Source organism: Boeremia exigua (assembly GCF_020726555.1).
Source record: "Boeremia exigua strain MPI-SDFR-AT-0100 chromosome Unknown C7974scaffold_7, whole genome shotgun sequence".
In the NCBI taxonomy this organism is placed as follows: domain Eukaryota; kingdom Fungi; phylum Ascomycota; class Dothideomycetes; order Pleosporales; family Didymellaceae; genus Boeremia; species Boeremia exigua.
In genome coordinates, this window is record NW_025763524.1 from 2,148,489 (window position 1) to 2,166,019 (window position 17,531).

At 48.3% G+C, this 17,531-nt stretch overlaps 6 protein-coding genes across 6 annotated transcripts; 1 reads left to right on the top strand and 5 right to left on the bottom strand.

Annotated features, from left to right (window-relative positions):
• Positions 1–45: 45 nt before the first annotated feature.
• On the bottom strand, positions 46–1,454 carry C7974DRAFT_396933 (ubiquinol-cytochrome C chaperone-domain-containing protein). Its single transcript, XM_046142129.1, has 3 exons — positions 1,284–1,454; positions 893–1,238; positions 46–840 (listed from the first exon to the last, which is right to left on the bottom strand). Exons 1-3 carry the CDS (start codon positions 1,350–1,352, stop codon positions 341–343), a joined length of 915 nt encoding a protein of 304 aa, XP_045996685.1. The 5' UTR covers positions 1,353–1,454; the 3' UTR covers positions 46–340.
• On the top strand, positions 1,455–3,243 carry C7974DRAFT_396935 (uncharacterized protein). The gene has a single exon (XM_046142130.1). It carries the CDS (start codon positions 1,856–1,858, stop codon positions 3,182–3,184), a length of 1,329 nt encoding a protein of 442 aa, XP_045996686.1. The 5' UTR covers positions 1,455–1,855; the 3' UTR covers positions 3,185–3,243.
• A 1,241-nt stretch (positions 3,244–4,484) lies between these two features.
• C7974DRAFT_377349 (heterokaryon incompatibility protein-domain-containing protein) lies at positions 4,485–5,920 on the bottom strand (the record flags this gene model as incomplete). Its single annotated transcript, XM_046140348.1, has 2 exons — positions 4,485–4,552; positions 4,600–5,920. 2 exons carry the CDS (start codon positions 5,918–5,920, stop codon positions 4,485–4,487), a joined length of 1,389 nt encoding a protein of 462 aa, XP_045996687.1.
• A 203-nt stretch (positions 5,921–6,123) lies between these two features.
• C7974DRAFT_396938 (heterokaryon incompatibility protein-domain-containing protein) lies at positions 6,124–8,144 on the bottom strand. The gene is made up of 2 exons (XM_046142131.1): positions 6,278–8,144; positions 6,124–6,213 (listed from the first exon to the last, which is right to left on the bottom strand). The coding sequence occupies exon 1, from the start codon at positions 8,062–8,064 to the stop codon at positions 6,418–6,420; it is 1,647 nt and encodes a 548-aa protein (XP_045996688.1). The 5' UTR covers positions 8,065–8,144; the 3' UTR covers positions 6,124–6,213; positions 6,278–6,417.
• Positions 8,145–8,978: 834 nt separating this feature from the next.
• On the bottom strand, positions 8,979–10,104 carry C7974DRAFT_396939 (Phenylalanyl-tRNA synthetase). Its single transcript, XM_046142132.1, has one exon. It carries the CDS (start codon positions 9,829–9,831, stop codon positions 9,118–9,120), a length of 714 nt encoding a protein of 237 aa, XP_045996689.1. The 5' UTR covers positions 9,832–10,104; the 3' UTR covers positions 8,979–9,117.
• A 5,970-nt stretch (positions 10,105–16,074) lies between these two features.
• C7974DRAFT_312445 (heterokaryon incompatibility protein-domain-containing protein) lies at positions 16,075–16,482 on the bottom strand (the record flags this gene model as incomplete). Its single annotated transcript, XM_046138365.1, has 1 exon — positions 16,075–16,482. A coding segment is annotated over one exon (408 nt), but the record flags the coding sequence as incomplete, so codon positions are not given.
• Between the last annotated feature and the right edge of the window lie 1,049 nt (positions 16,483–17,531).

Consider the following 17,531-nt stretch of genomic DNA (forward strand, 5'->3'; position numbering starts at 1 on the left):
AATGAGACTCGCAATTACAGTATTTGTGTGACAGCATTGCTCACAATTATACATGTCATGTGAACGCTGGTAATTGCATACATGTATAATGTTCACACTAGCAACATGAATTTCACGAATTTCACGTCCACGCGGGCAATTATAGTCGTGTCAACGCTGGCATTCATACAACATAGCAGGCGTTCAGCTCTGCACATCTAATAGAGTACATAATATACACGTGCTTCATGATATACAAACTCCATCATCTTCATGCCTCGTCCCCTTATGCTTCGTCCCTCATACCTCGTCCCCACCTGCATACCTCACACCTCACACCTCACACCTCGTCTCCTGCACCTCACACCTTCGTCTCCTGCATCATCTTGCTCGACTGCTTCACCAGGCTGGCCTCGTCGCCAGGGTCGCCCTTGAACGTCCACATGCCATTCACAACCTCATCGTCACTTGCCTTCTCCAGCCTCTTCAGCTCCCTCCTCATGTACCCCACAATCTGGGCCAGCTTCTGGAAATCCACATCTTCCTTGGAGCCCAGGAGGTTCCTCCAGATAGCAGCCGCCAGCATGGCGTCGCCCTTCATCAGGCCCTCGTCGTACGACAACAGCACGGCGCGCCACTGCGAGAACATGTCCTTGAGGTGCTTCTGGCGCAGCGTGTTGGCGTTGAACTTGTGCCACACCACGAGCCGGTCTTCAGCTGTGTAGAAGGCGTGGTTCGTCAGGTGCTGGATCCACGTGCTGGCGTGCGTCGCCGGCAGCATCCTGAAGCGCACCTGCAGCATGTACATGTGGATGAAGGTGATCTGGGTCCAGTTCGCGAACGTGGGCTTGAGGCCAAGCGCTGTGTTGTATCAGCAAGCGTAGAGGCGCAGCAGCTCAATAACGAGACTCACTCTCGTACCACCATCCCGTGCCTTCTCCCAAGTGCACGCCGTTCTCGATCGTGGGGATCTCAGCGCCCTTCTGCAGCGCCTGTGGGATCTTGTAATCGCCCGGCCGCGCGCACTCCTTGATCAGGTCTCGTGTAGCGCCATATGCGACGTACGGCTCTGTCATCAGCGGCGCCTTCTCGCGCAGTCTCTGTGCGAGTCCTGACACGCCCGACTTGACCGTCGGGTACGGTTTCTTAATTTCTTCAGGTCTGACATCCGCATTGAGGCTGTGCGATGCGAGAAACAGGCTTGGCGCAGTGGTTGAGAGGTTGCGCTGTCCGCGGCGTAGAACCGTCTTGCTGCTCGACTGACCATGTTAGCGGGGCTTTTCGAGGCGCAGTTCCATTCCTACCTGCAGCCAAGTAGAGCGCGCTCCCGATAGCGCTTGCGAGCAGGCTCTGCAGGTGTAGGTGGTCGCCATTGTGGTGGTTGAGGGCAGCGAGCGCTGTGTTGCGGTGCAGAAAAGTCGCGACGCGCCTTCCCGGAAGGATCTATGACTTCACCAGACCCTGTGCCACCGCCCTAGTCGAAGCATCACAACGACGCACCACACATGTCGCCCACCAACCAAGAACACTCACGTGCTCATTGCCATTGTCTACGCAGGCGCCGCAGCTTGGCTCGTTCAGGCCGAATGCTTGAGCCGTTCCAACTCTGAGCACTGCTGCTATTGGCGCCGCTCGGCCAATGGTGCTGGATCAAGCAAACACCGCAGACCGGAGATGTCGCGTCTGCGTGCCGAACCGTCTGAGCATACATAAGCTGCACCTGACCGTCCGATCTTAGGGCTGCACATCACTTGGGGTATAATAGGGCCCCCGCCGTTCCCCGCACTCTCCAGCCCAGGATACCGTAGCGCCAGCCGCATCTTAACCGCGCCGCCATGCGCGCTTCAATCTGATCATCAGCCCGCAGCGAACAGCCATGCGTTCTGCAAGCGTGTCAATCGCGGGTGCCTCCCATGTCAACTTGGCGGAAAATGTCTTGTACATTGATGTCTTTTCAGATGCGAAGCATGTCTACTCGGCAGGAGATATTGTTCACGGCAGCGTTCGCATTGATCCAACTGCACGGCCCCAAAACGTGAGCATCGTCTTCAAGGGCATCTCGATCCTCTACGACAAGAACTATGAAGCGTGCAAAACCGAGTTCTTCCGACTCGAGCAAGAGCTATTCACATCCTCCGGTACCGGCGAGAACTACGATATCCTACGCCAAGGCACCGCATCGGATGGCAAAGTCGAGCTTCCGTTTCAATTCACCTTCCCACATGTAGCGGTCCAACCACCGCCCGCGGGGCGGAAATGGAGTTACTCAAAAGATTCTTATGGTCATCCCCGGTTCCAGCATTCACCAGGGTTTCCGTTACCTCCAAGTTGCACCACGTTGATGAACACGGATGTGGCCGTCTCGCCAGGCGTCTCGTACTATCTCGAGGCTCGGACTGATACCTCGTTAAGAATAAGACAACAAGTGTTGTTCATGCCCCCAGCACCAGAATACGACCTGTCCCTGCTACAGCCCAACATTGAATTCGGCACCGCGCTGCCCAAGCAACACTGCCGCTACAAGTTCATCCGCACACGCAAGCTCCTCCCAAACACCAAGGAAAAAGGCGGCAAGCTAAGCCGCGTGAAAGACTTCCTCGTAGAGAAAGAGCTCTTTTTCGGCCTGGAAACCTTCAACGAAATCCCCTTCTACCGCTTCAACGTCATCGCCACGCCCCCACGCGTCATCGTCCTCGGCGCCCCCTTCCCCATCCACACCACCCTCCAACAACTCGACCGCAGCGCCTCCGTCCCGGAGCCGCCCCCCCTCTTCCTGCGCCGCGTCCGCGTCCAGCTGCTCTCCACCTACGAAACCTTCGTGCCCCAGCCCTCCAACTCCGTCACCCGCGCCCAGGAACACACCGACAGCGCGACCCGCACCACGACCCTGTTCGACCGCAAATTCGCCGCCGCCGACGCCGAACCGCTCACCGACGCCCTCGACCTGTCGGCCTTTGGCGACACTATGCTCGCGCCCTCCGACACCCCGAGTTTCTCCTCCTACGGGCTCACGCTCGAGCACGCCCTGCAGGTCGAGATGTGGGGCGAGTGCGTCGGCAACGAGTGGTCCGGCATCGTGTGCAAGGCCCGCGTGCAGGTCGTGTCGGCGTGGACGTTTGGGCACGCGCCTGAGGAGCTGGGCGACGCGGTGAGGTGTGCGAGGCCGCCGGAGGTGTTTCCGCCGCCGGAGTATGAGACGGTGTGATCAGTAGAGGGGGAGGGGGGGTCAAAAGCGAAAGGAGGGGGGGAAGGTGTATCTACATCTATAAATTCCATACCATTTCACCATGACACCTTCCTGCCATCGCCCATCTCGTGTCCCGTATCCCCTGTTGCACCGCGCCCCGCGTCCCGCGCCCCGCGGCGCTGTGCTGCGCGCCCGCGTGTCTCACGCAAACACGACCACCATTGTGACCTCCCCCGCGTGCCGCGCACTCCCGTCCATACTTTCTTGTCTGTCTCTCACACTTCGACGCTCCCCCCTCCCCTCATCGTCGTGTTGTCGTGCATCAGATGTCCTGTGCCCTGTGAGCCGCGACCCGCGAACCACGAGCCGCGAACCGCGAACCGCGAATTGAGAACCGCGCTCGCCCCAGCTCCGGCGCCGGGGACAGACACCTGTCGTCCGTCGTGCCCCGTCGTGCGCCCGTCGTGCGCCGGGGGGGGGGGGGGGGGGGGGGGGGGGTAAGCGGGCTGGAGCGAGAGAGACGCGAGATCCCGGCGCGTGGGTGCGAGGAGCCTTGTCTTCGTCTTCTCAGGTGTTGGGTGGGCGGTGCTGGATGGGCGGTGCTGGGTGGGTGATGCTGGGTGGGCGGTGCTGGGGTTTGGTACTCGTGTTGAGAGTCGTGTTTTGTGCTCGCGTTTTGTGCTCGCGTTTTGTGCTCGCGTTTGACAGGGATTTGGTGTCTTGGTGTGGTGGTGTTGTGGGCGTGGTGTTGTCGTGGGCATGGTGTGTGTCGGGGCTGGGTGCCGGGTGTCAGAGCGTAAGGGGCTCTGGAAGTTTTGTCGCGGTGAGGTATGGTGCACTCTGTGGGCTATTTTGTGGTGATGGCTCTACTGAGGGGGGTGTAAGGCTGTGCAGTTCGAGGCTTTTGCTGTGCATTTTCTCTTCTTTTTGCGTAGAACGCGCATTTCGGCAAGAATGATGACATTCTGATAGTATGTGTCTCAGCCGACAATTCGGGTGATCTCAATATATCTCGATAGTCTCGTATTGCTCAGACGGTTTGTGTTTGGGTCTCGGAGGCTCAGTGTCCGATGAAGTCCCGGGCACAGGAAGGCTCTCCCACCAGCAGTGACCTACAATACGGAATGTGTGGCAACACCCGCATCTTGGCTGCTGAACGTCTGAGCAGGACGTCTCCAGCGGGCGGAGGACAAAAGGCTGGTTGACTCCGTCGAGGAAGTACAGTCGGTCTCGAGGCCATATGGTTGCGTTACAAACACCTACACCATGATTTGTGCCAAATAAGCAGTAGTCGTTAAATCCCTTCCGAGAGAATTGTTCAAGAAGTGTTTTGATGTCCGTTGTGTTGCCCTCTGGCAGAAATTGACAGCTCAGCGTCCATGGCACCTGAGGACTCCATAGATCATCAGTGGTATAATCTTTATAGAACTCACTCATATGGAATCTTCGTAGAAAGAACTCGAGGGAGAAATTGCTCCTGCCTCTCACGTTGTCGATGTGATATGCCCGAACCATTAGCTTGGGTAAGATTTGTCCGAGAGGGATTAGGTCTGATGAAACTTGAACTGGTGAAGAGAGGTGATCTATGGCCTCTATATCGGCCGAAGCGGTTATCCTATCGGAACACTCGATGTGGACATGTGGCCTCCATGTCTTAGGCGCTAGCACGTCGCGATCCGTGGCTCTGGAATTTTTAGGTGTATGAAAATGACTTGCAAACTGTTCGATAGAGAGGTTGTTCAAGTCCATGACCAAATTGGAACAGTCCATGCGTGTCAAGAGAAGTATGTCGAGGGTTCTAGTAGTGTCGATGTAGGCAAGAACAACATTTGTGAATATCTCCTCCATACTAAGCGAGTAGTCGATAGGAATCCACTTCTTGGCTGGCGCGTCAAGCAAACTATGGACAGCATATATTCGGTCCTTTGGTTCGGAGCAATTTGCGGCGAAGGTCAATTTCAGTAGCTGCTCCAAAGACTGTTGCGTTGTTGATTCCATGAGGGCTTGAAAAAGTCTTGGGACTGTATCAGCCACCTGCATGTTTGACAATACCTGCCGCGACAACTCTAGGTGGTCGTTGTTGACATGCAGGGTAAGGACTGCCGCTAGGACTACTTCCTGTGTGACCCAAACGCGGCTGAAGTACCGGCACTGGAAAAGTGTTTCTAGTTGAGAAGGGGGTCTGCGTTCACCAGCCTTTTCATGCGCAAGCCAGCGCATAGCCTCGGTGTAGTCGAATCGGTTGTCCTCGATACATATGTGAACTCGCATAGCATTCTGGTAGATTTTGTCCATAAGATATACCTGATGATTCCGTTCGGCGGTGCTTGACTGGTTGATACAGATTGCATCTATCCAGAATCTGCTATGTGGGCCATGTTTCCTCAATCGACGAAGCGCTGCCTCGCAGTTCTTGGTAACGGACAGAATTTTGTTGTCGATAAGTACTTGCTGTGTTTTGGTCTCATCTCCGTCTTCTGTTGCCCAGGTATATGAAACTGCGTGATAGTTCGTGTGCCGCAAATCAGATAATTCGAGTGTGCAGCGCAAAGATTCCGAATACTCCCCTGGTTCAATGACTACGATTCGGATTGTTTGCCCACGTTCCAGACATCGTAGATCTGTGTAGACGTACTGCTCAGCATCGTCTGAAGACTCTCCTTGGGTGGGGAACCAAGTGTCACCGCACGCGAGGCAACTTCTCAGACTGTCGAATTCACGAACATCGGAGTGCAGACAGGCTTTCGAAGTCATCGTGGAGAAGCGCAAAAGGTGTTGGATGCTCAGCCTGCTCATTCGCGGGGTACAGGATATCTGCTGCAGGGATCTGTCGCTTAGGCATATAAATACATTGCGCTGTCCAATCGTCGAACTGACAAGGCTGCAGTCAGTTTTGACCTATAGACTGCGCACTTGTACTTGCCTTCCGTATGGACGAATTTCAGCTCAAGAGTGCGGCCTTCCGCTCGCAGAAACGAAGCTGTGTCCTGAGCACTCGATATACAACAATCGAGTTCTCATACAGGATATTGAAAACCACAAAATCGGTCTGTAGATGCAGGAAAACTTCTCGGACGAGATGGAACAGTTATTCTAATCTCTGAGCACCAGACTATTCTTTTGATGCGGATGCTGTATTGCAACCTCAACACAGATTTCACTGTACCCTTGACAGTGGATTTGACTCAGATCATGTTCCTTAGACATAGAGCAGCTACGAAGGGGTTCTGAACCGTGTACCAATCTCTCGATCAGTAAACTTCAATGATCTCAGCCCTCTCTGGCGTAGGAAATGTGAGAGAATTGGGCTCCCATAAACACACGCTAACGATCCTGTATCTAGACCCGGTAACGTGGCGAAGCAGGAGCTGTTCCTTCATGCCATCGAGATAGCACACACGATCGCCTGGTACTGCAGCTACGACACATACCCCAACGCCGTCTGCGGTACCGAAGATCATGGAACCGTGTGTCTTTCTGCGTAATAATCTCTGTAATATGCTGCGCGTTCGACGCATCTGGTCTCTTGCTAGTTTGTCGGCTGTCGGTTCATACGTCCCGTCGCGTAGGGCACGGAGTGGTATGCCGGGCATGGAGGAACCCTGAGCCAGATCTGTATAGAGCGCATCGAGGTGCTGGATACACCATTCGCACGCTTGGATGCAGTAGGAGCGGAGTCTGAAGTCGGGCAGGATCTGCTTCTCATGCATGGGTGATGGTAGGGTCCAGATGCAGGATGCGGGTAGTTGAGTGTCGGCCTGCACACTGCAATGAATCGTCTCGGCCCATCCCGGTGGATGATTCCGATATTCTGTTGGGTCCACATGCTCTACGTGAGTCAAGAAGTCGTGAAATTTGTCGATAGTAAAGGTATTGGTGACGGACACATTTTCTTCCGCAACGGTTTTTGCAGCGTATGCAAGGATCTCTAGCTTCTGGGAAGTCACAATGTATGCGTTGATAACGTTGGCATACATCTGCTCCATACTCAGGGAGTAGTCGACTGGAATCAAGGCTCTGACTTCAGGATCCAGAAGGCTGAGTATGGCATAGACATGATCTCTCGGATCTGAGCAAGAGTATTTGATCGATGTTATGAGTTGCTCACGTAGATGCTTGAAGGCTGTTGGATTCAATCTCGTCCGGAGTGAAGCTGGTATCTCAAGTTTCGGCCTGAGAAAATCCAGGACATCGTGGGTCAACATTACTTGGTCAGCATTCACATTAAGAATGATAGTCTTGGCCAATACTATCTCTTGTACGACCCACACACGACTAAAATAGCGTCGGTGGAATAGCTCCAAGAGCTGTCTCCGCTCAACTGACGAGAAACGTCGACGTATCCCTCCAGCTATCCACATCATGGCTTCTGAGTAGCTGTGATCGTCATCGCAGATACACGCATGTACCTGGCGTGCAGCTTTGTAGATACGGTCCATGACACCAACCTGGTGATTTCTTTCTCGAACGTTCAGCTGATTTATGCACATAGCATCAACCCACAATCTTCGGTGCAACTCAGGGTGCCGTAATTGACGGAGTGCGGAATGACAGTTTCGAGTAACATAAAGGGCACTGCCATCGATATACACAGCGTGTGTTTTGGCGTTATCCCCATCTTCATTGGCCCAAGTATATGACACAGCCTCGTATGACGAATGGTAGATTGCTGATAGCACGATAGTGCAGTGAACGGGATCTTCAAAGTTCCCCGGTGAAAGAAGGACAATTCGAATAGTTTGTCCTAGTTCTAAGCACCGTAGGTCTGTGTAGATGTACTCCTGATCTGCTGCAGCAACAGGGTCCTGCAAAGCATCTTCGCGAAAGCGGGTCTCGCCACATGCGAGGCAGCTGCGTAGTCCGTCGAACTCTCGAACGTCAGTATGACGGCAAGCCATTGCGAATATATTGACAACTTCGGCTCGTGGAAAGAAGGTCAGGAAACCATGGTTAGTACATCTTGTTTCGTGCTGCAGCCTGGTCGGAGTAAGCTGTTGGAGAGGGCCGGTGTGATTTGAGGCAAGACCCATGCTAATGCGGGGCAGTGCATCTCTGCCGCACATGCACCTAACTCAATCCGATTTACATCTAGGATAATCAGGTGAACAACAACGGTTCCTCAAAATCTGGAAAGTCGCTGTTGATGGGGATCTGAAACGAGATCGATGTGTTCAGATGATGGGTACTGACTGGTCGATGATGTCAGGCGGAGGTGACGCAAAAAAGGGCGAAGTCCTCTACATCGCAGGTTGCATCATACAGTTCATCTTCGCCCTTGATTTCTGCACAAAAGCAGGGCGTATTTTCTATAAAGCGGAGAATTTGACGCCTTACGATCGCATTCATAAGGTGCTATGGCTGATCGGCGCGGTCATACTCGTCTTGATACTTATAAAACATAAATAAACAATATAGCTAACGGTATTCTTGGTACGTGTCGTTTTTGCTTGACCGAACTCAGCGTCGGCAGTCAGGGATCGAATATCATCACTGTAGAGGCACATGCCATCTGCTTTGACGCGGTGCCAATGACAATTACTCTCCTCATTCTCAATGTCTTCCCCCCCAGGCGCATGATAAAGTCTGATAAGCATCCAATCATTGACTTCACTAGCAACGTGGAGATGACCAGGCAATCACGGTGGCGCGGTCCGTATCGCGAGTTGGACAATGCCCACCTCCTACAGAGATCATCGTGTTCCACTGGCCAGTATTAGAATCAGTACTTTACTAAGGCAATAACTTAATAACACAGCTAAGTATTCTAGCAATCGTATACTACGAAGTCTCGCTAAAGCTTAAGACAATGTATCATACTTTTATAGGGGTACATAGTAGCACAAATATCAAAGATCATGTGGGCTATAGTCGTTGATAAGCTTTCCTTCTAACATGCTCTACATATTTGAATAGGCAACTAAGGCGCAGTGAGGCAGTAGACGCAATTACGTCTACGAGACCTGGATGAGCCGGCGAGACGCGCTCACGTCTGACGATAGACTGCGTAAGACTGCCACGAGCTCATCAGCGGCTGCTTCTAGGCTGCTATCTTCGCAAGGCTCCAGCGCATCCAAGATGAACAGAACGCGAGTCGTTGAGTCGCTTATACCGGTTCGCGAGCACTGACGCCAATTCCAACGACGGCATGTGACTCCTGCATCGTCGCACCACACGACCTCTCCAGCAGGCGGATATTCTGTCACCCTCTCGCCAGCTGCGGACGTCTCGAATTTCTCCTGGCCGGTAGCCCGGATCAAGAACGGAAGTCCGCTGTACTTGTCCAAGTCCTCCCCACCAAATGGAATCTGGTGCTTGACCGAAATTGCGTTGTAGATGTCGGTCAATCGGTTGACGCGCGGTAAGCCGCCCTCTGCGCGCCGCATCAAGGATTCGAGGCTGCTCCGCTCTTTCTTCGGTTTGGCCCCAAAGCTTTTATATGCGTCCCGCCATGCGGCGACGTGTGGGACCTCGGTAACAGCGTGTTTTGACAATGCGCTCCGAGCGGAAAGTTCGGCTTCTTGTAAGAGTGCTTCGCTCTTTGCATCGCTTGGGCCTTGCGGAATGCCTTCGACGATCAGAAGTAAAGCGCGGTAGTCCGGGCGCAGTTTAAAGATATCCGGTGATACCTTCGCACCCTCCAAGAACAATGCCGGAGTTACAGGCATGGTGAATGTGAAAAAGTGGGAACGATGCCAACAAGGCGACAAGAGAGTAGTGCAAACGATCAAATAGTAGATCTGACCTGCGATTTTCACGCGACTCGACGGAAGTGTATTACGTGGATGGGACTCGGTTGACAGAATATCTTGGATGCGCAGTGTGGCAAGTTGGCGATCAAAAAGATTGAACAATCACGCCCTGCGGCCGGTTCAAGTGGAAAATGTCAAGTACGCGCCCTTTGGCGCAAATAGGGAATACGCTAATGTTTGCGAACGCATTCCGCTAAGCTTAGGTCTGGAGCGGTTGTGGCTGGGAACACCTACACCTCTAATAGGGATAGCTTATATAGAATATAACATAATAGAATATAACTAGTAGAGTAAGTATACTATACTACTGCTATATACTCTATATAATATATACTATACTATACATCTTTAATAGTAACGTACCTCACGGGCTAATGGATCACACGGGTTAATGGATCACTTTTGCCAAGACCCTCCCCCATCACACCCTACTTTGGCCCGCATCCGCCCACTATGGGCCAGTATAAGGTAAAACAACCTATATTATTACTTAGAGACTACATCTGCATTATTCTTGCACGTTTGCGCGTTGTGCCCTATCTCTCTGCACGTTCTACACTGTTGTTAGGATAGTTTGCCTCCTTTAGCGCGCACCCTCTTCTTTAGCTTCTTACTATTACTACAAGCGCTAAACTCCTTTAGGGTAGCTACACGCTAGGATTCCTTAATTATAAGGGTCCCTTCCTGCTAAATCTGCCTTCTTTTATGTAATTTGCGTTCTATTGCAGCTGCTAGAGCTGCCTAAAGCTTAGTGCGCTCTTTCTTAAGCAAAGCTAGCTCATGCGCTACCTTTACTCCCCCCTTTGCATAGTGCTTAAGCGCGCTATAAACAGAATTTAGTAAGCTGCCCTGCTGCCTCTTATACTTATCTCAAATTAGAGTCAATTACAACTTAAATTTAATTAGGTTTTTAGGGGTTTAGGATTGCTACAGCTTATTGTTAGTAGGTAGTTAGGGTGATAGAGTCCGCAGCTTCACATTAAGGGTTAAAATGACCCGTTATAGGTTAAAAGGGACCAGTCCAGCCCCTTAGAATCCTCCTTAGATGTTGCTAGAGGTAATAGCTTTATTATAGGCCTCTTTAAAGCATAGCAGGAACTTATGCTTTATAATATAGTTAATCTAGTTGCGCATAAGCCCTTTAGCTTGGCGCCTATACGCCTGCTTTAAAGGGCTAAAACAACCCATATCAAGAGGCTAGAGGAGGTGCAATAAGTAAGCAGGCATATATAGAGATATAATCTAGTTAGCCTTGCAGTATTAGTAGAAATCTAGTAATAGGTAGCTCTTATAGCTGTCTACTATAAGCAGACAGTAGGTCCCTATAGTGCGCTTCTTTATATGCGCATTAAAGTGCCTTAGCTAGTTAGAACTAAGCTAATTTGTAGTCTAGCCGTTTTTAGAGACTCTAATAACCTAGTCTAGCAGCAGAGTTTAATCCTTAGTCTAGCTTAATAGGTAGTTGCGTGCCTTAAAGATAATAAAGGCTAGAATAGCCTACCCTATAGTATTAATGCCCTAGATAACTGTTGCCTACTCTTAGTTGCCTAGCTAGACTTGCTTAGCTTGTCCTAGCTTCTCTATATCTATAATAACTGCTCTAGGGGTTATCTAGCCTATTATAAAGCTAGTCTTGTTAAAGTTATATATATTATTATCTAGTATACTATACTTAGCTTTAGTATTAGCTACTAGGTTAAACTAGGCCTATATAACCTCTAAATCCTTATAGAGAGCTCTCTTATAGTTATACTTGCGACTAAACCTTACTCTAAGCCTTAGTTAACAGTTAATAAACGTTTTAGGCTAGTTCTGCCTAACATAGGGTATTCTACGCTCTTCTTGCAGCAAATTAGCTATTGCAGCTACATCTAAGAGGCAGGGAGAACTTCCTTAGTTAATAAGGTTAAGAATATAATTAATAATTGCCTCCTTCTTATACTTATTTAGATTCTGTTAATTAGCTATAGAATTAGCTTGTAAGAACTGTCTAGTATATTGCTAGCTTAGGGTACTTTAGGGCACGTTATAGATAGCTGCAGCACGTTGCTATAAGATTTTTGCAGCTTATTTAATAGCCTAAAGCGTAAGCTATATCTAACATTCTTTTAACGCGTCTAATTAAGGTTAGTAGGGGGGCATTTAGATAGTAATAGTATTTTAGTATAGTCTTAGCAAAAGTAATCTATTAACCTATATAATCTATTAGCCTATAAGGTATATTAGCTATAATAACATAGGTATATAGCGAGCGGGCTAGTATACTAAGCGGGCTACTTTTACTAAGACTATACTAAAACCTAACCTATTATAGCCTAAAATACTATAAATTAGCGCTATATAAGAGAAAATAAGCTATAGTATTACTTAGAAACCTTATCTGCTCTATTCTTGCATATTTGCGCGTTATGCCTACTCTCTCTATACTATCTATAGCATTATTAGGATAGTTTACCTCCTTTAGCGCGCACCTGCTTCTTTACTCTCTTACTATTACTACGCGCCCTAAACTCCTATAAAGCAGTTAACTGCTAGCCTTCTTTAACTGCAAGGCTTCCCTTAGCATAAATATGCCTTCTTTTATATAATTTTTATTATATAGCAGCCTTATTAGCTGCTTAAAGCTTGCTAATTTCCTATTATGCTAAAACTAGCTTATGCGCAATAATTGCTGCCCCCTTTAATACCTTCTTAAACGCCTTAACTATTAATATAGGAGAGCTATCTATATGCCTCTAAATCCTTGTCTTTATAAGCGTTAATTATAACCTAAGTTCTAGAGTATTGCTTAGGGTTTGCAACTGCTAGGGCTTATTATTTATAGGGAGTAGTAGTAATAGAGTGCGCAGCTTTATATTAAAGGTTAATATAACCTATTCTAGGTTATAAGAGACTAGTCCTACGCCTTAGAACCCTCCCTAGATATTACTAGAGGTAATAGCTTTCTTATAAGCTGCTTTAAAGCATAGCAGGAACTCCTGCTTTATAATATAGTTAATCTAGTTATACATAAGCTTATTAACCTTATCCCTATATGCTTTCTTTAGAGGGCTAAAATAAGCTATGTTAAGGGGCTGTAGGAGATATAATAAGTATATAGGTATATATAGGGTTATAATCTTATAATTCTTGCAGTATTGCTTAAATTCTGTAGAGTTATAGCTCCTATAACTATTAATAATTAGTAAATAGTAGGTGCTAACAGTATATATCTTTATATGCCTATTAAAGTGCTTTAACGAGTTAAAACTAAGCTTATTAGTAGTCTAGCTGTTTTTAGAGATAGTAATAGTCTAATCTTAGGGTAGGTTGTTGTCCTTATACTAGTTAGACAGGTGTTAGTAGGCTTTAAAGATAATATAGGGCGGAATAGCCTATCCTGTAGCATTAATACCCTTAATAACTGTTACCTACTCCTAGTTGCCTAGCTAGACCTGCTTTGCTTGTCCTAGCTTCTCTGCATCTATAACAACAACTCTAGTAGATATCTAGCCTATTATAAAGCCTGTCTTGTTAAAGTTATATATATTATTATCTAGGATACTATACTTAGCTTTAATATTGGCTACTAGGCTAAACTAGCCCTAGATTACCGCAGGATCCTTATAGAGGGCTCGCTTATAGTCGTACTTGCGATTAAAGACTATTTTAAGCTCCTCCTAACGCGAAACAAACCTGCTAGCCTACCTTAGGCTAATAGGGGCTAAACCGCGCTCTTTTTACAGAGAATTAGCTATATTAGCTATAATTGTAAGCTAAGGGGACTCTCCTTACATAACTAGCTTAAGTATGCGCATAATAATTACCTGCTCCTTAGCGCTAGTTAGATTACGTGAGTTAGCTATAGTATTAACGCGTAAAGGTTGTCCTGCGCGTTAATAGTCTAGTGTAGTTTAAGAGACTCTATAGATAGCTGCAGCACGTCGCACTAGGAGTTTTGCGTCTTATTTAAGAGCTTAAAGCGCAAGCTAGATCTGACACTCTTTTAACGCGTTAAAACGGGGTTGGTAGGGGGGCATTTAGATGGTGATGGTGTTTTGGTGTGGTCTTGGCAAAAGTGGCCCGCTCAGTGTACTGGCCCGCTCGCTGTACACCTACGTTAACTCTAGTAAATTATCTTAGTATCTTATAAAATTACTCTAGCTACTATCTTTTATTATATAAATATAGATAGAAAGCAACTATATATCTTATACTATCTATCTACTTAGGTTAATTATAAGGCTGTGCTATTTAGGTTGTACTACTTAACTTGTCCTACTTAGCTTATCTCACTCGGCTTGTACTACTTGGCTTGTCCCAATGCGCCCCTGCTATTATGCTTGTGATTGGTATCGCACAATGTACTATCACGCAATTTTGTCCATTTGTAGAATAGATGGCGTCGTTCAAACATCTAAACATCAGACTCATTATGAGTCATTTCGTGTAATGCAATTGCAAGCACGTTAAACTCAACTATTGTGTACTGCGTATATAATGTGGTGACCAGCCTTGCAATTGGCAACTGACAAGAGATTCGGTTGTTACTTGCTGCACTACGAATTCAAATTTTCCCAAAGCTGTGACGTGAGTCTCCAGCTTCTGAACCAAGCACTCAACTGCAAGTTGCGATCTGTAAGTAATGACACCCTCTTCATAGTCCTTATGCCCAATGATGAAATGTTTATTCACTCGCCGTTCCTACTTATTGAATGCGGAGCTACCATGGCATGGTTTCGCCTTATCTGATCATGAATACATACCCTCAAGTTCCCGCATTAAGCATCGAATTGCAGACTAACTTGATCACAGTTGGTTCATAATGCAGAATATGGTCTGCAGGAGTGGATTGGACTAGGTTCTGGACCTTCGTATCTGTGTTAGTAATAGCATCAGTATTCACAATAGGCTTTACTCGCAGAAACTGAATCCGGTCTGGCACGTACGGATACGGATTGCATCATTCCTTGCGAATTTCGGCTCAAACCCAATGAGACTAGGGAAATAGGTTTACGTGAGCTTGTTTGACAGACGATGACCGCACTGTTAATCTGCTACCATCTTGTTCTGTCGGTTTTGTACATCAACTTCTCGCCTTGCGAGCGTCTGCACCAAACATTCTCGGAGATCGCGATAGATTCCGTGTCTGAACAGGTCTAGTGGTAATTAGAGATACGGAAACAGCAAGATAAAATCATATGACTGCAAGGCGTGGTTGCACGCAGTTTGTACAAGCCCAGGCGAACGCTTGGAACCTGCCCCTGGTTGCCGATGCGTAGCTTTGGCCATGATCCAAAGGCTAAAGCACCCCAAGATTGCCCTATGAGTCTCCGGTCGCTAATGAAGGGGTAGAAGGTACTAAAAGCTCACAATAGGCGTCCGCCCCAGTTTGTAGTATATGAGAACTGCATGACATGCATACCAAATGAGCGTGGCAGAGGCCAGGCCCGTTATTCTGTTACCCAGATGTCATCGAATAGCAGATCGACCGACACTGTAGCGTTAGCTTGCTTTGGTGCGGTAACAATGATACCATGAGTTTCGTACTCTGACATGGTAATGCACGCAGGTCTCATACAGATTAGCAAGAGCCAATACGTTGTGTATCTCGTGAAAGTTATCTCATGATCATCACTCGCAGCCACAGATGTCACCTTAAAGTTTACATTGAGATTGAATGAAGGGTCATTCGTGTAGGCTGGAAGCCTGATGGCACTCCAGCCACTATAGATCTGGCCGTAGGAGCATCACGTAACCGAACACGAAACTTAAAATACTCACGACCAGAGGCAGTTTCGCTTCAGAGAGTAGTCAACAGAGATAAATTCTCGTGCAGAATTGCTCAACAGGCTCAAGATGGCAGATTTTTTATCTCGTGGATCTCTGCAGGCAAATGTCCAGTCTATCTTGAGCAATAGCACGATACTAATATCAAGCTGCGTAGCACAAACCCATTTCGTCGGTCCAGGAATGGTTAGGGACCACGAAGAACCCGTAAGGTTCAACTTGCCAATGGTTCTGTGTGAGAGGTGGATGGCTTCGTTGTTGGCATGGTGAAAGACAGACCTGGCAAGTGCCACTTCTGACGCGTCCTAATAATGATCTCAACTGCCAGATCATGTCGCGTGGCCAGGTTGCATCGTTTTCTCAAGGAGCCAGAGGCATATCCTGCACTCCTTACCACGTCAAATCATCAGAATAGGTGCCCGTTGGGTGATGAATATAGACATGGACATGTATTGTGTTCCGGTAGATGAGATCCGTCAAGCCAACTTGATGATTCAGTTCCTCAACGTTGGTCTGATTGGTACATATAGAGTCGATCCAGAGTTTGTGAGGCTCACTTGCGTGCCCCGATCGTAGAAGAGCCGCCTCGCAGTTCATAGTCACGCGCATGACTCCACTTCCGAGGATAGTTATCTGTTGTGACTGACTATCGTCTCCATCTTCGGTGGCCCATGCATACGATACCGCATCATAGACAGGACCATAAGCCAAAGTATGGTGCTGAATCTGACAGCATATGGAGTTGTTCGCTTCATCCGACTGAAGCTCAATTAAGCGTATTGCTTTTTGAGCTCTTTGAGCCCAGATCAGTATAAATGTACTCGCTAGTCGTCACGACCGATCTCTGTTTGATACATATCGTCTCGCAAACCATCGAATTCTCACAAATCTGAGTGACCGCACTCGAAAGAAGACATAATAGCAATGTCAAAGAAGACTTACGACTACGAATGTGGTACTGTAGCTGTCAAAGTCCTCAAAAAGGCATGATTAATGCTGGTTGGAACAAACGGTGAGGCGTGGGGTCAGGATGCGAGACCTCAGACCTGACAACGCCCAAAGATCACGATCTGTAAGACGACGACTGAGGCCTATAACAACGTCCAAATCTAGAGGTACCGTCGATTATATAGGTGCATGAGCACGTGCGGCACCTTTTTGATCGGCTTCCTAGGTTTCGACAACGTGGTCTGATAAGGGAAATTACATGCTGTTGAATGACTGGAATCAGTGGTTCAGGGAACGTAGTGGAGTGACCAAGACACGCTAAATGAAAGTATCGGTAGTGTCTTCCTGAAGAAAGGGAGTGCTCAAGCGATTCATGCTCAACCCTGCACACACGACCGCCCCCTACGCGACTGCAAGTGGATACCAGTAGATGACTCAGCTCGCGCTCGTAGCTGCGACCAATGCAGAATTGGGCGACCTTACTCAACACACACCTTATGCCCTATCATTCCCGCCATGACTACCTCCCTATGATTCTACCGTCTCTGCGACCAGCGCTCTAAACTCTGCTCTCAACACAGATCGCTTTCAAGCAGTACATGTCAAGAATTGACCTACCACGTCTGCTACTGCCGTAGATCCGCTTTAGCCCACGGCGGTGACAGAGATCTTGTCAATTACGCAACTAGGCCAAAACCAAGCGCTGTCCTCACTCCTGCTGCAAGAAATGCGTCACCAAAGGGCTTAGTTGTCTTTCAGTCGTCCAACTATTGCTGAAAACACCCTAATCTCAACGTGTCGCCCTTGTTTCCCATTCAGCCTCTTCTTTCCGCCGATGATGGCGCCGCTGAATGACTCATGTGCTTTCGTATTGCATGAAGATGTGGTGTTTGTTGATT

Bases quoted from the DNA above. Each gene is read 5' to 3' on its own strand.
- C7974DRAFT_396939 (XM_046142132.1), bottom strand. From the start codon at position 9,831: ATGCCTGTAACTCCGGCATTGTTCTTGGAGGGTGCGAAGGTATCACCG.
- C7974DRAFT_396933 (XM_046142129.1), bottom strand. From the start codon at position 1,352: ATGGCGACCACCTACACCTGCAGAGCCTGCTCGCAAGCGCTATCGGGA. The intron at 1,239-1,283 runs GTAGGAATGGAA...TAACATGGTCAG, and splicing joins CGCGCTCTACTTGGCTGCAG to TCGAGCAGCAAGACGGTTCT. The intron at 841-892 runs GTGAGTCTCGTT...GATACAACACAG, and splicing joins CACGGGATGGTGGTACGAGA to CGCTTGGCCTCAAGCCCACG.
- C7974DRAFT_396938 (XM_046142131.1), bottom strand. From the start codon at position 8,064: ATGGCTTGCCGTCATACTGACGTTCGAGAGTTCGACGGACTACGCAGC.
- C7974DRAFT_396935 (XM_046142130.1), top strand. From the start codon at position 1,856: ATGCGTTCTGCAAGCGTGTCAATCGCGGGTGCCTCCCATGTCAACTTG.